The sequence below is a fragment of the Hyla sarda genome, chromosome 6, assembly GCF_029499605.1.
Source record: "Hyla sarda isolate aHylSar1 chromosome 6, aHylSar1.hap1, whole genome shotgun sequence".
NCBI classification, from domain to species: domain Eukaryota; kingdom Metazoa; phylum Chordata; class Amphibia; order Anura; family Hylidae; genus Hyla; species Hyla sarda.
The window spans coordinates 68,688,352-68,710,886 of record NC_079194.1 but is presented as its reverse complement, the minus strand read 5'-3'; the positions used below and the strand labels follow the sequence as shown (position 1 = coordinate 68,710,886).

The 22,535-nt window shown below is 42.9% G+C and overlaps 1 protein-coding gene across 5 annotated transcripts in view; it reads right to left on the bottom strand.

Annotated features, from left to right (window-relative positions):
• PFKFB4 (6-phosphofructo-2-kinase/fructose-2,6-biphosphatase 4) overlaps positions 1-22,535 on the bottom strand; it is a 95,025-nt gene that overhangs the window by 27,231 nt on the left and 45,259 nt on the right. For all 5 annotated transcript variants that reach the window (XM_056524059.1, XM_056524060.1, XM_056524057.1 and 2 more), the window contains exons 2-8: positions 22,272-22,388; positions 17,243-17,339; positions 15,208-15,274; positions 12,850-12,924; positions 8,313-8,369; positions 6,752-6,873; positions 5,129-5,336 (exon numbers count right to left, since the gene is read on the bottom strand). In XM_056524059.1, the coding sequence (XP_056380034.1) occupies positions 5,129-5,336; positions 6,752-6,873; positions 8,313-8,369; positions 12,850-12,924; positions 15,208-15,274; positions 17,243-17,339; positions 22,272-22,388 (743 nt within the window). The remainder of the gene's footprint in view (positions 1-5,128; positions 5,337-6,751; positions 6,874-8,312; positions 8,370-12,849; positions 12,925-15,207; positions 15,275-17,242; positions 17,340-22,271; positions 22,389-22,535) is intronic.

The following is a 22,535-nucleotide window of genomic DNA, read 5'->3' as shown; positions in this document are numbered from 1 at the left end:
TGTGGTTTCCAAAGATGTCTTCATTCGATTACTCAAGCTGCCTGCACTTACATAAACCAGTTTTGTTGCGGCTCGGTTGGTAATAGTCATGCCTGACTGGGTTTCCCAACATTAATATCACAACTGCTTCCTTCTCTATAATATTATGAAAATGAATTTGTTGAGCGGATACAGGAAAACCTGTAATACGTTCCCCTTTCATCAGTCATGTCACAAGACGCAGACATATGAAATACAGAATGCGGTGAGGCAGGGCGAATATAAATCATTCCCCTCTTTATTATCTGAAGACCAGACTTGCCCAACAACTTCTCCCTTGAAATAAATCTAAAATTCATGCAGACGTGAATAGGCTGCTATACATCGGTGCACACCTCAATACACACATGGATTCCAAAATATATAAAATAAAACAGAAAATGGGTGGCCACACACTAAAAAATGTATCCAAGTTCAGACCGAGAGTTGCATTATACCCGATGTGCCGAAAAGAGAGTAAAAGCAATAATAACGGAAATCAGACCTCAAGGAATGAACTGATATAATTGTGTGTAATTAATTGAAAATGTAACTAGAGAGAAATACGATGATAGGATTAAGAAAACAAATATAGGTATAAAATAAAACAAATGAAGTACATAAGGAATGAGAATATGTCACCTTAATGGATTGTCTCTGATGTTATGCTGAAAGTCAATTATTAGCGTTCGTTATGTTGGATCCAATATACAGCGATAACCAGGATGACTGAATTAATATAATCAGATGCCAGTCACAAAACTTTGTTGAATAACAAGTTGATTTATATAGGTAGTTTCTATGCAAGATTGAGTAATCGCTGGATAACCAGAGATAGCAGCGTAGCAGTATAGTAGCGATATAGTCTGTCCCGCTGGATGAACTATACAGGATGGCACAGGCTACGCCCGGCCTGCAGATACACAAATGCCTGTATAAAATATGAAGATCGCAGCTTTGGTGGTGTGTGAGGTCGGGATGTGCTGACTCCGCTATGCGAGGGATTGTCTGTTGTCTCCACTGTGATAAGGCACAGATCAGTATCCAGCTCACTGCTGCGATGTCCGGGCAGCAGGAGTCACAGGTACAGCCTTCAGATGTGGCGTCCTGGTGCAGCAGTTCCTTGAGTTCTGATTTCCTTTATTATGGATTCCAAAATTACATACCAACCTGAAAAAGACTTCCATGTACCACATGTCTACAAAATCAAGGGATGCCAGGGGTTATACAGATAACTTCCCATGCACCCTTCTTCTTGCAAATTCTAGGAAACTGTATCCTATGTCATGGGGTGCCTTTGATCCACCCTTAAAGGGGTATTCCAGGAATTATTTTTGACTATGCTACAGGGACTTCAAAGTTGGTGTAGTTCATAATATAGTGTGACGGTTTTATCAATTCTGTGATTTTCACCCTAATATTTATTTTTAACAGCATACAAAAATGACTTGTCTCAGATTTTTCCCAGGTTGCAATGCGGCCGAGACCTGACTCACTAGTCAGCAGATGACAGGGAGCCTGTCTGCTTCAATGGGTGGAGCGATTGCTTGGTGGGAGAGATCAAACTGCAACTAATGCAACAGCTGTAGGCACCCTGATTGAAAACCACAGGTCTTTTGAATGGATGCAGCTCATTTATGTTTCAATGGGTGGGAGGAAGGAAAATGGAATTATGGGATTTGTAGGCAAAAAAAAAAAAAAAAGGCTAACAGGAAATACCAGTCCACAAAAAGCTAGCCACAATGTTATGGTAATCTCACAAGATCCGCATAGTCATTCAATGGAGCTATCCCTCTGCATTTCCACAAGGAATCTGTGACAATACATAGCATGCTACTGTTTTCAGTGGCACATTTGTTTCTGCATTGGTGCCATAAATCCACAATAAAATATTTTATAGCAGATTTCGGCACAAAATCCACACAGGAATCCGTGTTAAATGAAATTCAAGCAAATGGGCCCAAAAGCTCATTCTAGCCCCCACATGATACCCCACAATCACTCACCATGATTCATGTATCCAGGCATTCTTCTGTGTAATCACTAGTTTCCCCTGTGTCCCCCATCACATATTTTGATTAATAAAAATGGGGAAGTGACAAAATAGTTATAAGGACTAGCCCCATTGTTTGGACACCACCTATACATCACGGGCAGCAAGTATAAAATATCATAGAATTTACAGTGTAAATTCTGGCTGCCTGCAGTGACCACTAGGTGGAGCTTGTGATCTCACTGCATACTGCTTTATTAAATGACACCATTGTGATGACACTCCATATGAGCTAGAGCTTATATCTAGGTAATAAAAGAAAAATCATAGAATCTTTAGAAGCTTTTAAATGATACTGGGCTCCTCATTCTAGGTGCAGTATTCCTGGTACACTACTGATCTGATGTCCGGGAGAAGCATGGAAAGTTTAATTTCCTGTTTCTGAGATACTATAATGGAGGGGGAAAGCTGAAAGTGACATCAGGAAGGGGCGGGAGCTCTACCAGGCATGCTGGGAGTTAAAGTTTCGCAACATCTGGAGGGCCACAGTTTGAGACTGCTGCTGTTTGATACAATACTTTGTCTACATACACATATGTCTGCTAGATCTTTTGCAGCAGTGGAGTCACTTGCAGCAGTTGTGGAATACCTTAAAAAAGTGAACAAAAATAGTGAGTGTGGGAGCATGCAAGGTGTTTTTTTTTTATCTAAAGTGTATTTTTTTTCTTAAAAGGGTTTATTCAGCTATTACAATATGTATCCCCCCTCTCTCCAGAACAGAGCCAGACTCTCCCCACTAAACGTTCTGGCCCCCACCTTCCGAGACGTACTTGTTTCAGCAGTGACAGCCCACTGAGCCAATCACCAGCTGTAATGAAGGTTTCTACACCAGCACAGATGGGGGTTCTTTACTGTAAGAGCAGTGAGACTATGGAACCCTCTCCCAGAGCAAGTGGTCATGGTGAACTCACAATAAAAGGTCAAAAAGGGGCCTGGACACATATCTGGAGAGTAATAGCATTACAAATTATGGCTACTAGATTCATGAGGTGGGACATTGATCCAGAGATTTATTCTTATTGTCAGATTTGGAGTCAGGAAGAAAGTTTTCTCCCTAAAATAAAGAATAATGACTTCTACCTCATAGGGTTTTTTGCCATCCTCAGGATCACCATTATAGGGTAATGATTTGAACTGCACGCACGCATGTCTTTAAAGGGTTACTCCGCTGCTCAGTGTTTGGAACAAACTGTTCCGAATGTTTGAGCCGGGAGCTTGTGACGTCATAGCCCCGCCCCCCTCATGATGTCACACCCCGCCCCTCAATGCAAGTCTATGGGAGGGGGCGTGATAGCCATCACGCTCCCTCCCATAGACTTGCATTGAGGGGGCAGGGCGTGAAGTCATGAGGGGGCTATGACATCACGAGCTCCCGATGCCGGCACCAGCATTCGGAACAGTGTGTTCCAAACGCTGAGCAGCGGAGTTCCCCTTTAAGCCTTACAAACCATGTTTAGATACAAAGCTATATCAATACTCATTTGCTCATATGTGCATTGTATGTCATATGTTTTCAGATTACTGATTTTGTTGTGGAATGCAGCCATATTTTCTGCAAGGTACTCTGAAAATATTAAAAAATAAATACATTTTATAAACTATAAACACCTCATGCAAATAATCTGATGTATAAGAATAGAGACTGTATGCACAGTGTTCATTGCTGCAATGCAGAGGGTTAATCCAGCAGTCTTGGTTGGCAGCCACAGAGTTCCACGTTGCAAAACAAACTGTACTATCTCCTTAGGGCGTCGGAGAAGCAAAGAGGAAAATTCTCACTCCTTGTGTACAGACGTAAAAAAATAAAGAAAAAAAAACTCGCAGTTTTGCTCCTATCAGTCCCCTTTGTGCTGGGTAAGAAAACAGAGCAGGGTTTTCCCAGGCCACTGATCAGTATGATAACAGCCGGCTCTGGAACAAAATCCACACTTGTCTATAATTCATAGCAGATCTTACAAGAAAAGGGACACCTCTGATACAGACAAACACAAAACTCAGGTTTTACTATTCTGGTCCTAAGTGACAAGAGCCTAAAAAGTCTCAGACCTCTAGTATTCTAGGAGAGCAGCACTGGGTAACTTAACCTTCTGTTACCTCTGTTTACCTATTTTCAGCCATTGACTAATCTAGACTGATCAGTCATTGTAGCCAATGATTGTGGATTAGACCCACAGCAATCCAAAACCAATGGCATACCCCAGGAATATGCTACTAATGTCTACTAATGAGTACTTGTCATTTTGAAAGACTTGACACGTCAGAGATCTGCCAGAAGTTTTGTTCGCTTGGTGTCTCAGGATTAAAGAGGTACTCCGCTGCTCAGCACTTGGAATAAAAAAACTGCTCCGAACGCTAGAGCCTGCGCCGGGAGCTTGTGACGTCATAGCCCCGCCCCATCAATGCAAGTCTACGGGAGGGGGCGGTCTATGACGTCACGAGCTCCCGACTCCAGTGTTCGGAACAGTTTGTTCCAAACGCTGAGCAGCGGAGTACCCCTTTAACGCAGATACCCCCCACCGAACAGGAGAATGAGCGGGAAAACATGCAGTAGCGCCATTCACTCCCTGGCTCATAGCGATCTCTGGCCTGCATAAACCTATGGGGCTGTCCAGAGAAGCTGGATGAAGATCCCTGTAAGCCGGGGAGTGAAGCACATAACTGGTGGCTTCTCCCAGCTTGTTCTCCTGATTGGTGGGGGTCTCAGCACGGAAAGGCCTGACCAATCAAAACTTTTGACATGTTAAAATGTTTTTCTAAATGCCAAGTGCACTTTAAGGCATCCTCTTGAAATCAATAGTGTTAATTAAAAATACATCAGGTGACAACAGAGATCACTTTGGAAGGCAGAGGAACAAAACAAAAAAAAATTATAAATAAAAAATAAAAATATATTATACAGATCTAACCAGAGCCGAACAGAACATGACCGTGAATGGGGCCCGGCTAGGTTTAAAGTTGTAATATTTTGCAGCATTATTTTTAACAATCTTTCCATTACATTATATATCTAAAGAGTTTACATCCTTTTGAAGAAGAAAACCAAAACGTCCACATTACCTCTTTCCCTCGGTTAGACAGGCCGGAGTCTCCTCCAATACGCCCTTTGATATTAAGCTCACTCTCCCCATGTCGGCACATATAGATAGAACGTGGGGTCACATGAATATTCATGAGGTAGTAAACAATCCGACTCTGGACATGATCCATAACACGGTTAACTAGATATCTACGGCCAACGTCCATGATTTTGATGTAAGAGAGTTCCCTACAAACAAAAAAAAAACATCAACTTTACATACAACCGCAACGCCAACTGTAGAGATCCCCATATATATATATATATATATATATATATATATATATATATATATATATATATATATATATATATATATATATATATATATATATATATACACATACATATATACACATACATATACATACATATACATACACATACACACGACTCAATGCAAACCTATCAGCCAGAGGACATGTGTTCTACTGACAGGTCCTGCAGGGAATCAGGGGGTATGCTTTCCTATCAGTTCATGGAAAAACAAACCTTTGATATCGTACTCCGTACATTCTACCTTTCATTGGTTAAAGCAGTTTGCCGTGTCCCAATTGAACCTGCATGTGTGAAAGTACCCTAAAAAGGTTTTTAGGATTTTTTTTATTTATTCATTCATCGCCTATCTTTAGGATCTGATTACCAGGGTCCCATAATTGGCACCACCACCATTCTGGTGTACAGAGAATGGAGCAGGAAGCAGACAGCGCCGTACTTTGCGTAGTGGCTGGACTGGGTTACTGCAGCTCAGCGTTCATTCACTTTAGTGGAAGGTACAAACAATATATAAGACAGTTCATGGTTCTCCAGCTGTTGTAAAACTAAGTCCCATTATCCCTTGACAGCCTTTGGCAGAGATTTGTAGTTTTTGCAACAACTGGAGAGAAACAGGCTGGAGAAAATACTGCTCTATAGCAGTGGTCTCCAAACATGGACCTCCAGATGTTGCAAAACTACAACTCCTAGCATGCCAGGACAGCCTTTGGCTATCCGGGCCTGCTAGGAGTTGTAGTTTTGCAACATCTGGAGGGCCACATTTTGGAGTCCACTGCTTTATAGTATAGAATATACTGCACAGCTATTCAATATAGTGGACTAAGCTGTTTTACAACCATTTGTTAAAGGGGTACTCCGATAGAAAACAATTTTTATTTTAAATCAACTGGTGCCAGAAAGTTAAAAACAGATTTGTAAATTACTTCTATTTAAAATCTTAATCCTTCCAGTACTTAACTTCCTCTGGAGCATACAGCAGCTGATGTTTTCTTTTTGAATCTCTTTTCTGTCTGACCACAGTGCTCTCTGCTGACACCTCTGTCCATAGCAGGAGCAAATCCCCATAGCAAGCCTTTCCTGCTCTGGACAGTTCCTGACATGGACAGAGAGCACTGTGGTCAGACAGAAAAGAAATTCAAAAAGAAAACAACTTCCTCTGGAGCATACAGCAGCTGATAAGTACTGGAAGGATTAAGATTTTAAATAGAAGTAATTTACAAGTCTGTTTAACTTTTTGGCACCAGTTGATTTAAAAAATAAATAAATAAATGTTTCCACAGGAGTACCCCTTTAAGGAAATATAGTGAATTGGTGTGAAAGAGACCTACTTGTCATAGTTCTCATCCAGTGTCTCATAGGAATTCTTGTAACACTCTATCCTCTTCATGAAATCCTCTGTAGCCTCATCATTGGTGCAGTTTAAATAGTCTGGGCTGCTCAACTTCACTTGCTAAGATAAGAAGGAAAGGAAGAACAGACAGTCTTTTCAGCAATTCAGAAGTATATCAAGTGACACAACATTAATTCTTAAAAACAAGTACAGAATAAAAAGTTATAATACACACACATTTTATATATATATATATATATATATATATATATATATATATATATATAGAGTGATGACTCGCTCTTGCATATGGGTGCGGTTGCAGTATAGAGGCAAGGAAACAGGACTTTCCAAATCAAAGTTCAGTGTTTTATTCCCACTTGGCACACAGCAAACAGTCTTTAAATGCAGAACAAGAAAAAACGTAACAAAAGTCAACTTGTTTTCCTTAGGCGTTTGTTCACACCTCAGTCCATGCCCTGCGGCATCAAGCAAGTCTTTTCCAGGCCTCCAGACAGGCTGCTCACCAGCTTCCAACCTTGGAGCAAACACAGGGAACAACTCCACATTCAGCTCTCTCTGGCAGTGTGAGCTGCAACTAGCCAATCCCCCTCAGCTGGTGTGGTGTAGCAGGCCAACAAAAGGCGGTCTGGATTGTGGGGAATGATCCCCACCCGGCACTTGACCATTCCCAGTAAGAGCCGTCCCGAATTGGCCTCCCAGCCATACTACGGCCACAATGTCAGTCTGCATCGCAGCACAGACACTGGGAAATTACCGGCTCTTACTTCACCAAATCCAGGAACCTTGGTGACACATATCTCCCATCAACCACCATGCCTTTCACCTTCTCACTATAAAATGTATATAAATTCAGGTAGAAAACAGACATGGTGCACATCTACAATCTTGCACAATGATCTAGTTGCTTCTCAGCATAATATCAAAAACTAACAGGTTGTTAGTATACGTTTTGATCAAAAAGTACAAGCCCACTCGCCACGTCAAGGCCACCTATTTAGAGTGGGTCCCTAACGTCCCTAGCATAAAATGGCGTAGCACTGGGCGGCGACCACCAATGCCGCGACACTGTCCTATAAAACTGCTTGCCCACTGTTGAAGGAAACAGATATGGTGGGAGGGGCAGTCTAGCATCTGCAGGGAAGCCAGGCCCCAGCACGTGTGAGCTCTCAGTACCAACAGGTTCGTGCTGGTGATGCTGCTGACAGATTCTCTTTAAAATCAATCAGAAAGGGAGTTGCTCATAAAGATCAAACATAAATTTTGACGCTTATTGTTTTCTGATATGATACTGGGAAAATATCCCAAACTACACTGTAGCATAATGATATTCTGTACAAGTAAACAGGCCTTGCTACCTTGCAATGTATTGCTGATCCCTTTGTGCATACACAGAATGGCCCAACACCCCCCTGTTCCCTGGTAACCCCAAAACAATGAAAAGCTTACATATAAAACGTTTTAATACTACTGTATTAACAAGCAATACTATTAACATACATAGCGTATAATCGAGGGTTACCAAAGCAAATGCTTACCACAACGTTCTGCGCTACAACCTCTGGATCCACGCACACAGATTCCACAAAGAATGTCTGGTAATACATAGAATAAAGGAAAAGTGTTACAAAACATGGTTGGTATACCTAGGTAAATACAATACACCAACATCTGTCATTGCTCCTCCTCCAGTACAGGCTATTTCTTACATATTGTACAAAGTTCATTTTACACATGCAAATAAGTCAGCCACAGATCTTGGTTATTAAACCTTGCCCCTGAGGATAGCTGTGTACACAGATAATGTATATTGTACTAATAATCTGGTATTGAGAAAAAATATATATATACAGTATGCTATTTTATCACTTTTCTGAAGATTCAGATAAGTAGAATAAGAGTAAAGACATAGATAGGTGCAAAGATCAATAACCAGAAATCCTTCTGAGAAATGTATCTACAGATATTCACAGTAACCTCATCTAGTCACTAGGATCACGTGTAGGGTCACCTTAAACATATTTCAATTTACATGTAGACAGAACTAACATAAGAGAGTTGAGTCATTCCAAAAGCATGGTCTTACAAGTGCTGTACTTCACTTCACTTACTTCACTTCATTGCATGTACGACGGCCTATTCACAATCTAAGACGGATACAGAATCCTACAGGCTGCTACTGAAATTAGTGGAAACCAAGCTGACAGCAGAGCTCCTATAATCCTATAGTGGAAACCAAGCTGACAGCAGAGCTCCTATAATCCTATAGTGGAAACCAAGCTGACAGCAGAGCTCCTATAATCCTATAGTGGAAACCAAGCTGACAGCAGAGCTCCTATAATCCTATAGTGGAAACCAAGCTGACAGCAGAGCTCCTATAATCCTATAGTGGAAACCAAGCTGACAGCAGAGCTCCTATAATCCTATAGTGGAAACCAAGCTGACAGCAGAGCTCCTATAATCCTATAGTGGAAACCAAGCTGACAGCAGAGCTCCTATAATCCTATAGTGGAAACCAAGATGACAGCAGAGCTCCTATAATCCTATAGTGGAAACCAAGCTGACAGACAGCAGAGCTCCTATAATCCTATAGTGGAAACCAAGCTGACAGCAGAGCTCCTATAATCCTATAGTGGAAACCAAGCTGACAGCAGAGCTCCTATAATCCTATAGTGGAAACCAAGCTGACAGACAGCAGAGCTCCTATAATCCTATAGTGGAAACCAAGCTAACAGCAGAGCTCCTATAATCCTATAGTGGAAACCAAGCTGACAGCAGAGCTCCTATAATCCTATAGTGGAAACCAAGCTGACAGCAGAGCTCCTATAATCCTATAGTGGAAACCAAGCTGACAGCAGAGCTCCTATAATCCTATAGTGGAAACCAAGATGACAGCAGAGCTCCTATAATCCTATAGTGGAAACCAAGCTGACAGCAGAGCTCCTATAATCCTATAGTGGAAACCAAGCTGACAGCAGAGCTCCTATAATCCTATAGTGGAAACCAAGATGACAGCATAGCGCCTATAATCCTATAGTGGAAACCAAGCTGACAGCAGAGCTCCTATAATCCTATAGTGGAAACCAAGCTGACAGACAGCAGAGCTCCTATAATCCTATAGTGGAAACCAAGCTGACAGCAGAGCTCCTATAATCCTATAGTGGAAACCAAGCTGACAGCAGAGCTCCTATAATCCTATAGTGGAAACCAAGCTGACAGCAGAGCTCCTATAATCCTATAGTGGAAGCCAAGCTGACAGACAGCAGAGCTCCTATAATCCTATAGTGGAAGCCAAGCTGACAGCAGAGCTCCTATAATCCTATAGTGGAAACCAAGCTGACAGCAGAGCTCCTATAATCCTATAGTGGAAACCAAGCTGACAGCAGAGCTCCTATAATCCTATAGTGGAAACCAAGCTGACAGACAGCAGAGCTCCTATAATTCAATGCATTCGGCTGCAAAACATTCGTTCAACTAAACAATTTCTGTTCAGAATGATCCAGAAGGAGAATATTTGAAGATATGAGGTCAAAGATACGAGGGCAGCTCCGAAATACAAATAGTTCTCCCAACTCCCTGCTACAGTACAGTCCTCTTGTATCCCCTCGATGGGTCAACCATTTTGCTAGGCAACAGGTGAACAATATTAGTATCAGGAAAGACGGTCCAGTCTCCATGGCAACTAGACACAATTTGATTAAAAGGTGCTGTAATAAAGCAAGAAAGGGCCTCCAAATTTTTGCCCAAGTGTCATGTCACTGCTGTTCCTGTTCCGGTCTCTGTTCCTGTCGTTTCTTCCCATCACCTAGATCTTATCTCCTGGACCCGGACTTATTGCTAGACTCCTGCTTCTTACTTTGTCTTTTCCTGGTCTACATCTCACTTTCTGGACTGGTTCCTTAGTGTCCTGAGGCTTCTGGTCCAGTTTCATCTGACCAGTCTTGTGCTTTTGGCTGTGATCTGATCTAACCGTATACTCCTGGTGCTGACCCAGTTCATCTGACCCCACTCCACTCTGGTCCTTTGTCCTTATAGTCCACACTGCATTACTTTCCTCCAGTTTCTGATCTGGTTCTGTCAAACCATGCTCCAGGGCTCTCCTCCTGGTTTTGATTGGGTTCCAGGCCTGTTGGTGCTGCATCCAGCTGCCACTGGAGACCATTCAAGGACCTGTAGCCTGGAGATCATCCTGCAGCATAGTAATTACCACCTTAAAGGAGTACTCCGCTGCTCAGCGTTCGGAACAAACTGTTCTGAACGCTGGAGCAGGCTCCGGGAGCTCGTGATGGCATAGCCCCGCCCCTCATTATGTCACACCCCACCCCCTCAATGCAAGTCTATGGGAAGGGGCGTGGCGGCTGTCACGCCTCCTCCCCTAGACTTGCATTGAGGGGGCGGAGTGTGACGTCATGAGTGGTGGGACTATGACGTCACGAGCTCCCGGCTCCAGCGTTCAGAACAGTTTGTTCCAAATGCTGAGCAGCGGAGTACTCCTTTAAGGGATTAAAGGTGAAACCCCTACCTTTCTCACTGCTGTCTAGCCAGTACAAAACTGGTTGTGACCTTAAAGGGGTATTTCAGGAAAAAAAAATATTTTATATATCAATTGGCTCCAGAAAGTTAAACAGATTTGTAAATTACTTCAATTAAAAATGTTTAATCCTTCCAATAATTATCAGCTGCTGAAGTTGAGTTCTTTTCTGTCTGACAACAGTGCTCTCTGCTGACACCTCTGTCTCGGGAACTGCACATCACATAGCAGAATAGGCTTGCTATGGGGATTTGCTTCTACTCTGGACAGTTCCCGAGACAGGTGTCATCAGAGAGCACTTAGACAGAAAACAACAACTCAACTTCAGCAGCTCATAAGTACTGAAAGGATTAAGATTTTTTAATAGAAGTAATTTACAAATCTTAAACAGTCTGATAAAGAGTAGTTCGGCACCACTAAATTGTATCCATAGGATGGAAAACCCGTAGGCACCTGGTAAATCTCCTTGCAACTGCTGGAGGTACTAGGTTGGTGCTACCACGCTTAAAGAGAAAGAATCTCATATATCCACAGAAGAAAGAGAAAGCAGAGCACTCACCAGTGTCCTCTCTTGCAAGCAGCTTTTATTTCGGTGTGCAGATTACAACCATCAGGTCTCGAGTACACATCGGGGGGGGGGGGGGGGGTACAGACAGGGGAGTGCGACAGTGGGACGCGGGGGTATCCTCTAGGTGATGGGCCGTTGCACGCCGAAGAGCTTCCCCAGACCGGGAATGATGAATTCCCAGTCTGGAGAAGCGCTTCGGCGCACAACAGCCCATCACCTAGAGGATACCCCCGAGTCCCACTGTCGCACTCCCCTGTCTGTACCCCCCTGATGTGTACTCGAGACCTGATGGTTGTAATCTGCACACCGAAATAAAAGCTGCTTGCAAGAGAGGATGCTGGTGAGTGCTCTGCTTTCTCTTTCTTCCGTGGATATCATTTACAAATCTGTTTAACTTTTTGGAGCCAGTTAATATAATTAAGTTTTTTCCCTGGATAACCCCTTTAAGGATCAACTAAGTCCAAAAGACTAACAAGCATAGACTTACTCTAATTCAAGACCAGAACTGTTAAGTTCATAAAAGTATATACTCAGACACACATATAATGACCTGTTGGACCTATATACTTAGCACCAAAACATAGTTCATATCCCATGAGGAGAATGAAGGAAATCCTTCCATAAAAGTGTTCTTTGAAAAAGGTTTCTTTCTTCCTGACCAGTATGAGATCAAATCAAGTAAATAGTCCCAAACGGAGCTGCAATAAGTACAACATAAGTCTACTTCTAATACTGACCAAGCATTACATCTACACGACTTCTGTAATATGATCAACAAAATGACCATTGACTATTCCACTATTCTGAGGTATGTAAAAGTACAGGAAAAAATATATATATTTTTCAAAAATATAGTAAAAGCAGATCTTATTCTGACTTCTATAAAATATAATTGCCGTGTTTCAGGAGATTGTGGTTTCCAGCTGCTGCGCTGGAACATTTACTTTGTATGACGCATTGTTAGTAAGGCTCTTACTTTGAAGCCATGCTGATCCGCAAACTTAAGGATGGTTTCCCGTCGCTCACGAGTCGTGTTTGTTGCATCAAAAACCTACAATGGAAAAAAAAAAAAAGGTAAATGGAAAGTAACCAGCGGTTGTAATGGATTTTACAGAATTCCTCGGGCAGGTGTACAACTAGGATTCAAATATTTTCCATAGTGTGGAAACTGGACCATTGTCCTCTAAACTGCAACCTAAGTATACTGTGTACAGCAGACTACAATGCACATTCGTTTACATTAGAGGGGTATAATCAGACGATCACGATATAAAGCTGGAATACACCATAACATGTTAACCCAGGGGAAGGGGTCTGAACTCTGGGACCCTGACTGTTCCTGAAAACCCTTAGGCATTACCTGTTGTGCAGAAAAATGCAATGCAGATCCATTCAAGGCACTGGGGTTGTGATGCAGTTTTATGCACAGTGGGCGGTCAGGAACACTGCTGTGCAGGGAAAATCTGCAAGGAAGCCTTAAGAGTGCGCTCCCACCTGGCGTATACACAGCGTATTTCACGCTGCGCAAAATTACAGCAGCAACGGGAAATACGCTGTGTATTCCTTGCTCACGATACACACAGGGCTTTCCGGCGGCAGCCCTATATGTGCAGTGAGTTTTGGAGGTGCAGCCGTGCGTCACAGTCACGCCAGCACACGGCCCCGCCTCCAAAACTCACTACACACATAGGGCTGCCGTCGGAAGGTGAGCAAGGAATACGCAGCGTATTCCCCGCTGCTGCCGTAAATTTTGCATAGCATGAAATACGCTGCATATACGCCAGGTGGGAACGCACCCTAAAGCTTACAGTGACCGCTACTGCGGCTTCTGCATTCAGAGGATCATAGGGGGTTCCAGCCAGTTTGACCAAGTGGTCAGATATCCTAGCAATATGTCCTCACTACATATGGTGGTTAGTAAGGCCCTCAATAAGAAATGAATACCGGTCATCTAGAGCAGTGGTCTCCAACCTGCGGACCTCCAGATGTTGCAAAACTACAACTCCCAGCATGCCCGGACAGCCAACGGCTGTCCGGGCATGCTGGGAGTTGTAGTTTTGCAACATCTGGAGGTCCGCAGGTTGGAGACCACTGCTCTAGAGCAACATAGTCTATGTAGTGCCTAATAGATGAAATGGCAGAATAGTATATCACTCCCTCACACCTATAACCTCCACATGCCCAAAGCATTCCTAATTCAATGCTTTCATATTAGATACATAGAATTAAAAACCATATTTATAATATATATATATATATATATATATATATTTTATATATAGCAACAGGAACAGGAGAATACAGCAGCACACCGCCAGCACAAAGATATAGATGAAACATGAGTATATAGATAAAACATGAGTATATAGATAGAACATGAAAAGCTATACAGCTGTAATGCAATAAATGAAGATATGAAACTATGAAATTATGAGGTACTTAGCTTGCAAATTTGGCACCAAATAGCGTGGACCGTCCCACCACGGTAAGGTGACCTCATTCTGCAAGCTAAGTACCTCATAATTTCATAGTTTCATATCTTCATTTATTACAGCTGTATATCTTTTCAGGTTCTATCTATATACTCATGTTTCATCTATATCTTTGTGCTAGCAGTGTGCTGCTGTATTCTCCTGTTGCTGTATATTTGGCACAGCAGCCTGCACCTGCAAGCCAGGTTTTTACAATAGTTTGGATCAATAGTGCTGACCAATTTATTCTTTGGTTGTATGTATGTATATATATATATATATATTATATGACATGTGGTTTAACACCACGTCACATACTCATTGCCCTGGAATTAAAGGAGTACTCTGGAGCAGACTACTCCTGCTCCGTCCTGCCCGGGCAGATGGTTTATGAAAATAAACCATCACTCACCTTCCTGGGTTCCCGCGGAGCACCACTACAGCTGATCGGTCCTCAGGTCCATCTTTTTCATACTTCCGTGTGAACGAAGCGTCACATGGCGCTCAGCCTATTAAGGGCCAAGGCAGAACATCGCGGCGGCCGGCGATAGGCTGAGCGCCATGTGACTCTTCATTCACACGAAAGTATGTAGAAGATGGACCGGAGGACCGATCAGCTGTAGTGGCGCTCCGCGGGAACCCAGGAAGGTGAGTGATGGTTTATTTTCATTTTGTTTTGCAGCCCGGGCAGGACGGAGCAGTAATAGTCTGCACCAGAGTACTCCTTTAAGAACACTCTAAAAATAAATAAATAAAAAATAAGTAGTAATAAAGTTAACAACAACAGTCTAATAGATTACATTTTCTTCTGTTAAAGATAAAAAAAAAAAAATAAGTGATTGGAATAGCCATGATATACTTACAGCAACATGTCCACCTTCCTCTACAAGATATTTCTTGACATCATTTAAAGCCAGTAAGGCACATTGTCTGCAAAAAAGTACAGAAAGTTATATGTAGGTCTCTAGATCAGCTGTACACAACTGGTGGACCACGGTCCAGATTGGGACAGCGGGCATCAACCATACGGACCACCAGCAGATTCCCTGAGGAGGCATCTGCTCTCTCCATACAAAAGAATAGCTGAGCGCGTCCCGAAGCGCAGGAACACTGTTCCCTGCCCCGCCACTTCTTCAATGATGCCGGCGACACGGTTAGCACTGCCTGCACCATTCTGCTCTGGCCAGGCCTGACTAGAAGTAACCAGAGCAGAGGATCAGTGCAGGACCTGGGACAGGGAGCATTCTCGGGTGAACAGTTTCTCATGTTCCACACCTGTGACTCTCCGGTTGTTGCATCAGCTGGAAAGTCACAGGCAGATTTAGGTGCGCAGTTCATGTAATGGGGCAAAGTGGCAGTACACTCTGTGGTAGAGTGCGTGGCAGTATTATACTCAGGGGCACAGAGTGCGACAGTATTATAATAAGGGGAACAGTGTACCACAGTATCATAATAAGGGGCAGTGTGCAACAGTATTGAGAACTAGAGAGGAGCAAACTTACAGTAAATTCGATTCGTCACAAACTTCTCGGCTCGGCAGTTGATGGCTTTTCCTGCGTAAATGAGTTCAGCTTTCAGGTGCTCCCGTGGGCTGGAAAAGGTGGATACATTCCTAGAAAAGAGTCTCCTACGACTGTATCCACCTTTTCCAGCCCACCGGAGCACCTGAAAGCTGAACTAATTTACGCAGGATAAGTCATCAACTGCCGAGCCGAGAAGATCGTGACAAATCAAATTTACTGTAAGTTCGCTCATCTCTATTGAGAACATACAGGCAATAGTACATCCTCCACACTCATGCTCATTTTACCCCGTGGATTATCATTAATTTAATAATAATGTTCTTTTATAGGCAGTGCCTTTTTCATGCATGGCACTGCAGCGGTAAGGTGTGAACCAGGTCTTAGGGTTCAGCGCTAACTTTCACCGGATAAGCAGACCCTTACTAAAAATAGTGGTGTACCCTGCTCTAGATAATACAAAAAAAAATTAATAATAATAATAATAATAATAATAATAATAATAATAATAATAATAATAATAATAATAAATATATATATATATATATATATATATTATATACACACACACACACATACATACATATACACACACACGTATGCAATAAAATACAAAACACATAAGATGACAGGCTAATAGACTAGCAAAGGTTAGTTTAGTAAACTGTCCCGGCCCATGTAGATGTCCTCAGAATCAGGACAGAGGCGGCTTTGAGTGTATCTGGGTCACAGCACAGGGGGTTCCTGTAGAACACATTTCTGGCATTCTCTGGCTTAAGGTCTAGTAATCAGTACAAAGCCATGTTTTCCTGTTTAATGAGTTCTATAAAGGTTGCACAAAGCATATAAATGAAATACAACTGTATAGATAAATCATATTCTCATAGGTGCACCGAGGGCATGCCGGTTTTACCATACAATAGCCAACAATAGTGGACAGGTTATTCCATGGTCCACAATTAGATAAAGGGTTTCACTACTTCAGACAATAAATTATCCTAAATAAACTAGGAGGGAGATTTATTAAAACCTGTTCAGAGGAAAAGTTGCTGAGTTGCCCATAGCAACCAATCAGATCGCTTCTTTCATTTTTGAAAAGGCCTCTGAAAAATGAAAGAAGCGATCTGATTGGTTGCTATGGGCAACTCAGCAACTTTTCCTCTGGACAGATTTTGATATATCTCCTATGTCTAAGAACATGCTGTATGTACGTGGCATTGTTTCCTGCACAACCCTCTCCTTCAGTTCCACATTTTGCCATGTACACACCTCAGGCTCTTGGTTTTGTTGCTGAATAATCTTCTCATAAACCATTGACTGTAATTTTACCACACTCTTGTTTTACAGTTTATAAAAAACCTTTATCTCTTGTACTCACTTCCGGATTTTCTGGCCTTCTTCATTATCTGGAAGGAAAAACTCAAAGGACCTGAAAGACTTGACAAGATCCCTGCGGTACTGCCCGACATTAAACTCTGCAAGAGAGAAAGAGGAAAAAAATAAGAGGAAGCGATTACCGGACACTACGATAATACATAAGAGATGTCACCAGGATATATGACTTCAGATGAAACAACACCCACTGCCCGCAAAACACTCACGATCTGGGATCATAGATCCAAAACATTGCTATTGTGTCCTAAGAAGTCCAGCTATGGGCATATGCAGCACAAAAACATCACAATTTGAATAATTCAAGATTGGGATACAATCATAAATGGTTAATAAAGCACAACAATAGTTATGTCTCGTCCAACAGGGCCAAACACTTGGGCATTCAATCTACGGATTTGGCAGAAGTCCCACAGACTTGCATGAAAATAATACATAGTTTTAACACTGTAGTCATGCGGCGCAAGTCTTGGGCCTGAGCCATCAGTGCGCAGTATTTTAGACCCCCCCAATGTCCTACACTCGGTTTGTGAGGATATAATCAAGCAGGCCACACAAAGATACAGAGATCCTACACAGGAAGATTAAGTTAAGATCATGGCGATTTCCCTTAGCCTCATCAGTGTTATTGGTCCCTGCCTGATAAATAAACCTTGATATCCACATTAGAGACAGCAAACATACAGACAAGAGAATTATTTGAGAGATTACAGAAACTTAAAGCAGATCTACAGATTGTTCCAAAGACCCCATACCTCTCTTATTTCTGAGAAATGATACTTCATGATAAGGCTGAGAAGATGCATAATGCCTACGAACCACGGTGCACATCGAGCCAGATACATAGTGGCATACCTACACTTTGGTGCAACCGGGGGGGCTATGGTGGTGTTGGGAAGGTTGCGCAGGTTGTCAAAGTTTAGGTCCAGCACAGCGGCTTGCTCACTGGTGGGGATCTAGGACACTTGTGCCGGATCCCCAGGCAAACAAGCACCACTTTCAGCTGTATATGTGCATGTCAAGTAGGTAGACTAAAAATAGGAAGATTGTGTAGAGGAGGCACAAAAAAATAAAATAAAAATAAAATGTGGAGTCTAAGATGTTTGTCCTGCAGATGCTGAAGAGATTAATTATTGGCTGGAAGAAGACGACATGGCGGTCTGAGGCGGACTGAGATGAAAAGGAAAATGGACGACACCGATCAGAAACTGCAATAATTGAGAGTCACTTGATTTAAACTTTTATTTAAAAATCTTGATCCTTCCAGTACTCAGCTGCTGTACGCTTCACAGGAAGTTCTTATCTTTTTGAATTTCCTTTCTGTCTGACCACAGTGCTCTCTGCTGACACCTCTGTCCATTTTAGGAACTGTCCAGAGTAGAAGCAAATCCCCATAACAAATCTCTCCTGCTCTGGATGGTTTCTGATATGGACAGAGGTGTCAGCAGAGAGCACTGTGGTCAGACAGAAAGGAAACTCAAAAAGAACAGAACTTACGGTGGAGCATACAGCAGCTGATAAGTACTGAAAGGATTAAGATTTTTTTTTATAATAGAAGTAATTTACAAATCTGTTTAACTTTTTGGCAACAGTTGATTTTTAACAATTTTTTTTTCCCAGTGGAGTACCCCATTAACTGTATTGGGGGGGGGGGGTAGGGTGGCAACACAAGCATGCGCACCAGCGAGGGAAAGGGGGGGGGGAGCTAATACAGGGGCGCAAGGTAAGCATCTGCGTGCGCAAACACACACACACACACACACACACACACACACAATAGTTTTATACAAAATAAAGCAACAAAATAAAGCAAATATCCAGCATGGACATCTAGGAAAACCAAATGCCTGTCGTGCAGCCATCACCATATGACAGATATCCAAAGAGAGAAGTAGCATGCAGGGCTACATAAAAGGATGTCTAACAATGGTATTAGATACTCTCTGGACAGCTGCTCTCTATAGGGGTCTATAACATCTTGGGTGCCAAAATTCACTGAATGCCCCATAAAACAGGACAGCGCAGAGCATTCCCGAGAGGCCCTGCATGTATTCTTGCCAAAGTAAAATAATGCGTCAGAAGCAAATGTTCAGGGACAATGCAGACTCCTTGCCCACTTACTAGTCCTATCTGATGGTCACTTGTGATTTGTCAATCAGGATGTCTGAACCCACATGACAAGGTCTGGTAATGTCGCATATAAGCCCGGGGGTAGGTAACAGTCTTGCGCACACATCACATGCAGAACTGCTTACAGCGGCTTCTCCATACAGTGACGCAGGTACTAGGGGGGCTGCACATAAGACATCTTTTGCCTGGGAAGTACTCTCTGTCATAGGCTTTCCAAAATGTAACCTTTACCCTAATAAACTCTACAAATCCTGAATATCCGAAACTGCTGACATATGGGGAGGCGAGCGCCTGATTTCATTCCACTGAACCCCCTCCATATTTTATAATCTGGTGCTTCTGGTTTAGTGGCCTTTATATAGAACAGCTTTCAATACAGTAGTCATTACATAGGGCAGTGTTTTCCCAAACAGCGGGTCTGCAGCTATTGCAAAACTACAACTCCCAGCATGCCCGGACAGCCAAAGGCTGTCCGGGCATGCTGGGAGTTGTAGTTTCGCAATAGCTGGAGACATACTGTTAGGAAAACACTGGCATAAGGAAAGGTTGAACAAGCTGTTGGGCACAGGATTTGGATGATATGCCCCTAAGTCACCTGCGATGCCGCACTTTCAGAAAGGCAACCTTAAAAGGAGAACTTAACCCTATACGAATGATAGAGGATAGGTTATAGATCGTGGGGGGGGGGGGGGGGGGGGCGACTGCTGGGGCCCCCCGCGATCACCTATATGGGGCTGCGGCAGTCTGCAGGAAGCACCGCGTCACCCCCAGCAGGAAGCCGCAGCAGACATGCCCCCCTCCATGTATCTCTATGAAATACATGGAGGGGGCCTGTCAGCCGCCGCATCATGCGGGGACAGAACACCCACTTCTAGCATACTGGTGCGGCCCCGTACAGGAGATCGCAGGGGTCTGACCTTCGGATAGGGGATAAGTTATATTGCACTACAGTTCTCCTTTAAATCCTCGCTCCAAGCATGTGTAAGTAGGCATGGGGGCGGAGCCGCAGAAGCATGTCATCACACTGCCCCCCCACCCACTCAGGCTTCATTGACACCCTAAGTGCTGAGGACTTCATGCAAAGCCCTACACTCAGAGTGTCACTCAAGCCTGGGTGGCTGGGAAGGGGTGGAGGCAGCATGACAACATGCCACTGCAGCTCCTCCCCCATGACTATTTACTGGGTGTCAGGTGCAGGGATTAAATTCTGAAAATGCGGCATTGCAGGAGACTTAGGCTATGTTCAGACGGCATAATTTCCGTGCTTCTGCCCAGACTCCGTTCTGCCGAGCTGGCAGTGTTTTTTTTTTTTTTTGCAGTTTTGCAGATTCTGTACTGAATTTGTGCAGAATCCCGCTGACTTCAATAACACTCAACCCCCCCCCCCCCCCCCCCCCAAAAAAAAAAAAAATAAAAAAAAAAAAAATCTTGTTCATTCTTTTTGCAGAATCTGGAATGCATAATTTCCACAGGCAAAAATCTAGCACGTAAATGGGACAGCGGACCATTCACCACAATTTTAAAGGGGTATTCCAGGAAAAAACACATTATATATATCTCAACTGGCTCCAGAAAGTTAAACAGATTTGTAAATGACTTCTATTAAAAATTCTTAATCCTTTCAGTACTTCTGAGCTTCTGAAGTTAAGGTTGTTCTTTTCTGTCTAAGTGCTCTCTGATGACACCTGTCTCGGGAAACGCCCAGTTTAGAAGCAAATCCCCATAGCAAACCTCTTCTAAACTGGGCATTTCCCGAGACAGGTGTCATCAGAGAGGACTTAGACAGAAAAGAACAACCTTAACTTCAGAAGCTCATAAGTACTGAAAGGATTAAGATTTTTTAATAGAAGTAATTTACAAATCTAACTTTCTGGAGCCAGTTGATATATAAAAAGTTTTTTCCTGGATAACCCCTTTAACTTCATGTAGCAGAAGTGGTCTACTGAGCAGAGTGTCCGACAGCTGCAAGGTACTAGGGAGGATTTCTAAGCCATAAGGGAGCTGACTGATTTCTCCCCCTAACCTTTTTTTATTTGTTTTTTTGGAATCAGGAAGTGTTTTAGAAAATAGCTGCAGTAATGTAAACATGAAGTATCACCTAACTATATAAGTAAATGATAAACAGGGAAGAAAAAAAAAGGTAAGACAGGAACAAGACTCCCTGCAGCTACTAAACAAGACATCGTAAATACACCTAGAAGGCTTAAATAAAGAGCTATTAGAACACACTACTATCTCCACTAGAAATCTCGGCCCATGAGTAACCAAGAACAATAGAGGTTTTCCACAAGATAAGTGTATGGGAATTAGAAGATCCTTTAACCCTCGAGGACTCAAGCTTATTCCATAGGGGAGATTTTTCAATATCTGAGCAAAAGTTGACCCGTTGCCCATAGCAACCAACCAAATTGCTTCTTAAAATGTTTCCCTTTGCATAGGTTTTGATATATCTCCCCCCCCCCCACCTCACCACAGTTAAAAGCAGATACACCAGAGGGTACTGGTCAGGGTATAACGTCTGTCGTGTATTCCAAGTTTGCGAACTGACTGGTTCCCATAAGGAGCTCTGCAATAGAGATGAGCGAACTTACAGTAAATTCAATTCGTCACGAACTTCTCAGCTCGGCAGTTGATAACTTTTCCTGCATAAATTAGTTCAGCCTTCAGGTGCTCCGGTGGGCTGGAAAAGGTGGATACATTCCTAGGAGACTCTTTCCTAGGACTGTGTCCACCTTTTCCAGCCCACCGGAGCACCTGAAAGCTGAACTCATTTATGCAGGAAAAGGCATCAACTGCCGAGCCGAGAAGTTCGTGACGAATCGAATTTACTGTTAGTTCGCTCATCTCTACTCTGCAACTTCACACTCACATTGGATAATGCTTACCTTTGGTTGGAACTCCAATCCAGTTGAGATAGCGAGTCAATTTCTTGGAGATATAAGTCTTTCCTCGGGCAGGGAGACCCACCATAACAATAAGAGTGGGGCAGTTGGTCATACATACTGCAAAGAAACAAAAGAGGCAGTCAGTGTGATACCCTATAAGAAAGTGGTTCCTAACAAGTGTGCCTCCAGCTGTTGCAAAACTACAACTCCCAGCACGCCCAGACAGCCTTTGGCTGTCTGGGCATGCAGGGAGTTGTAGTTTTG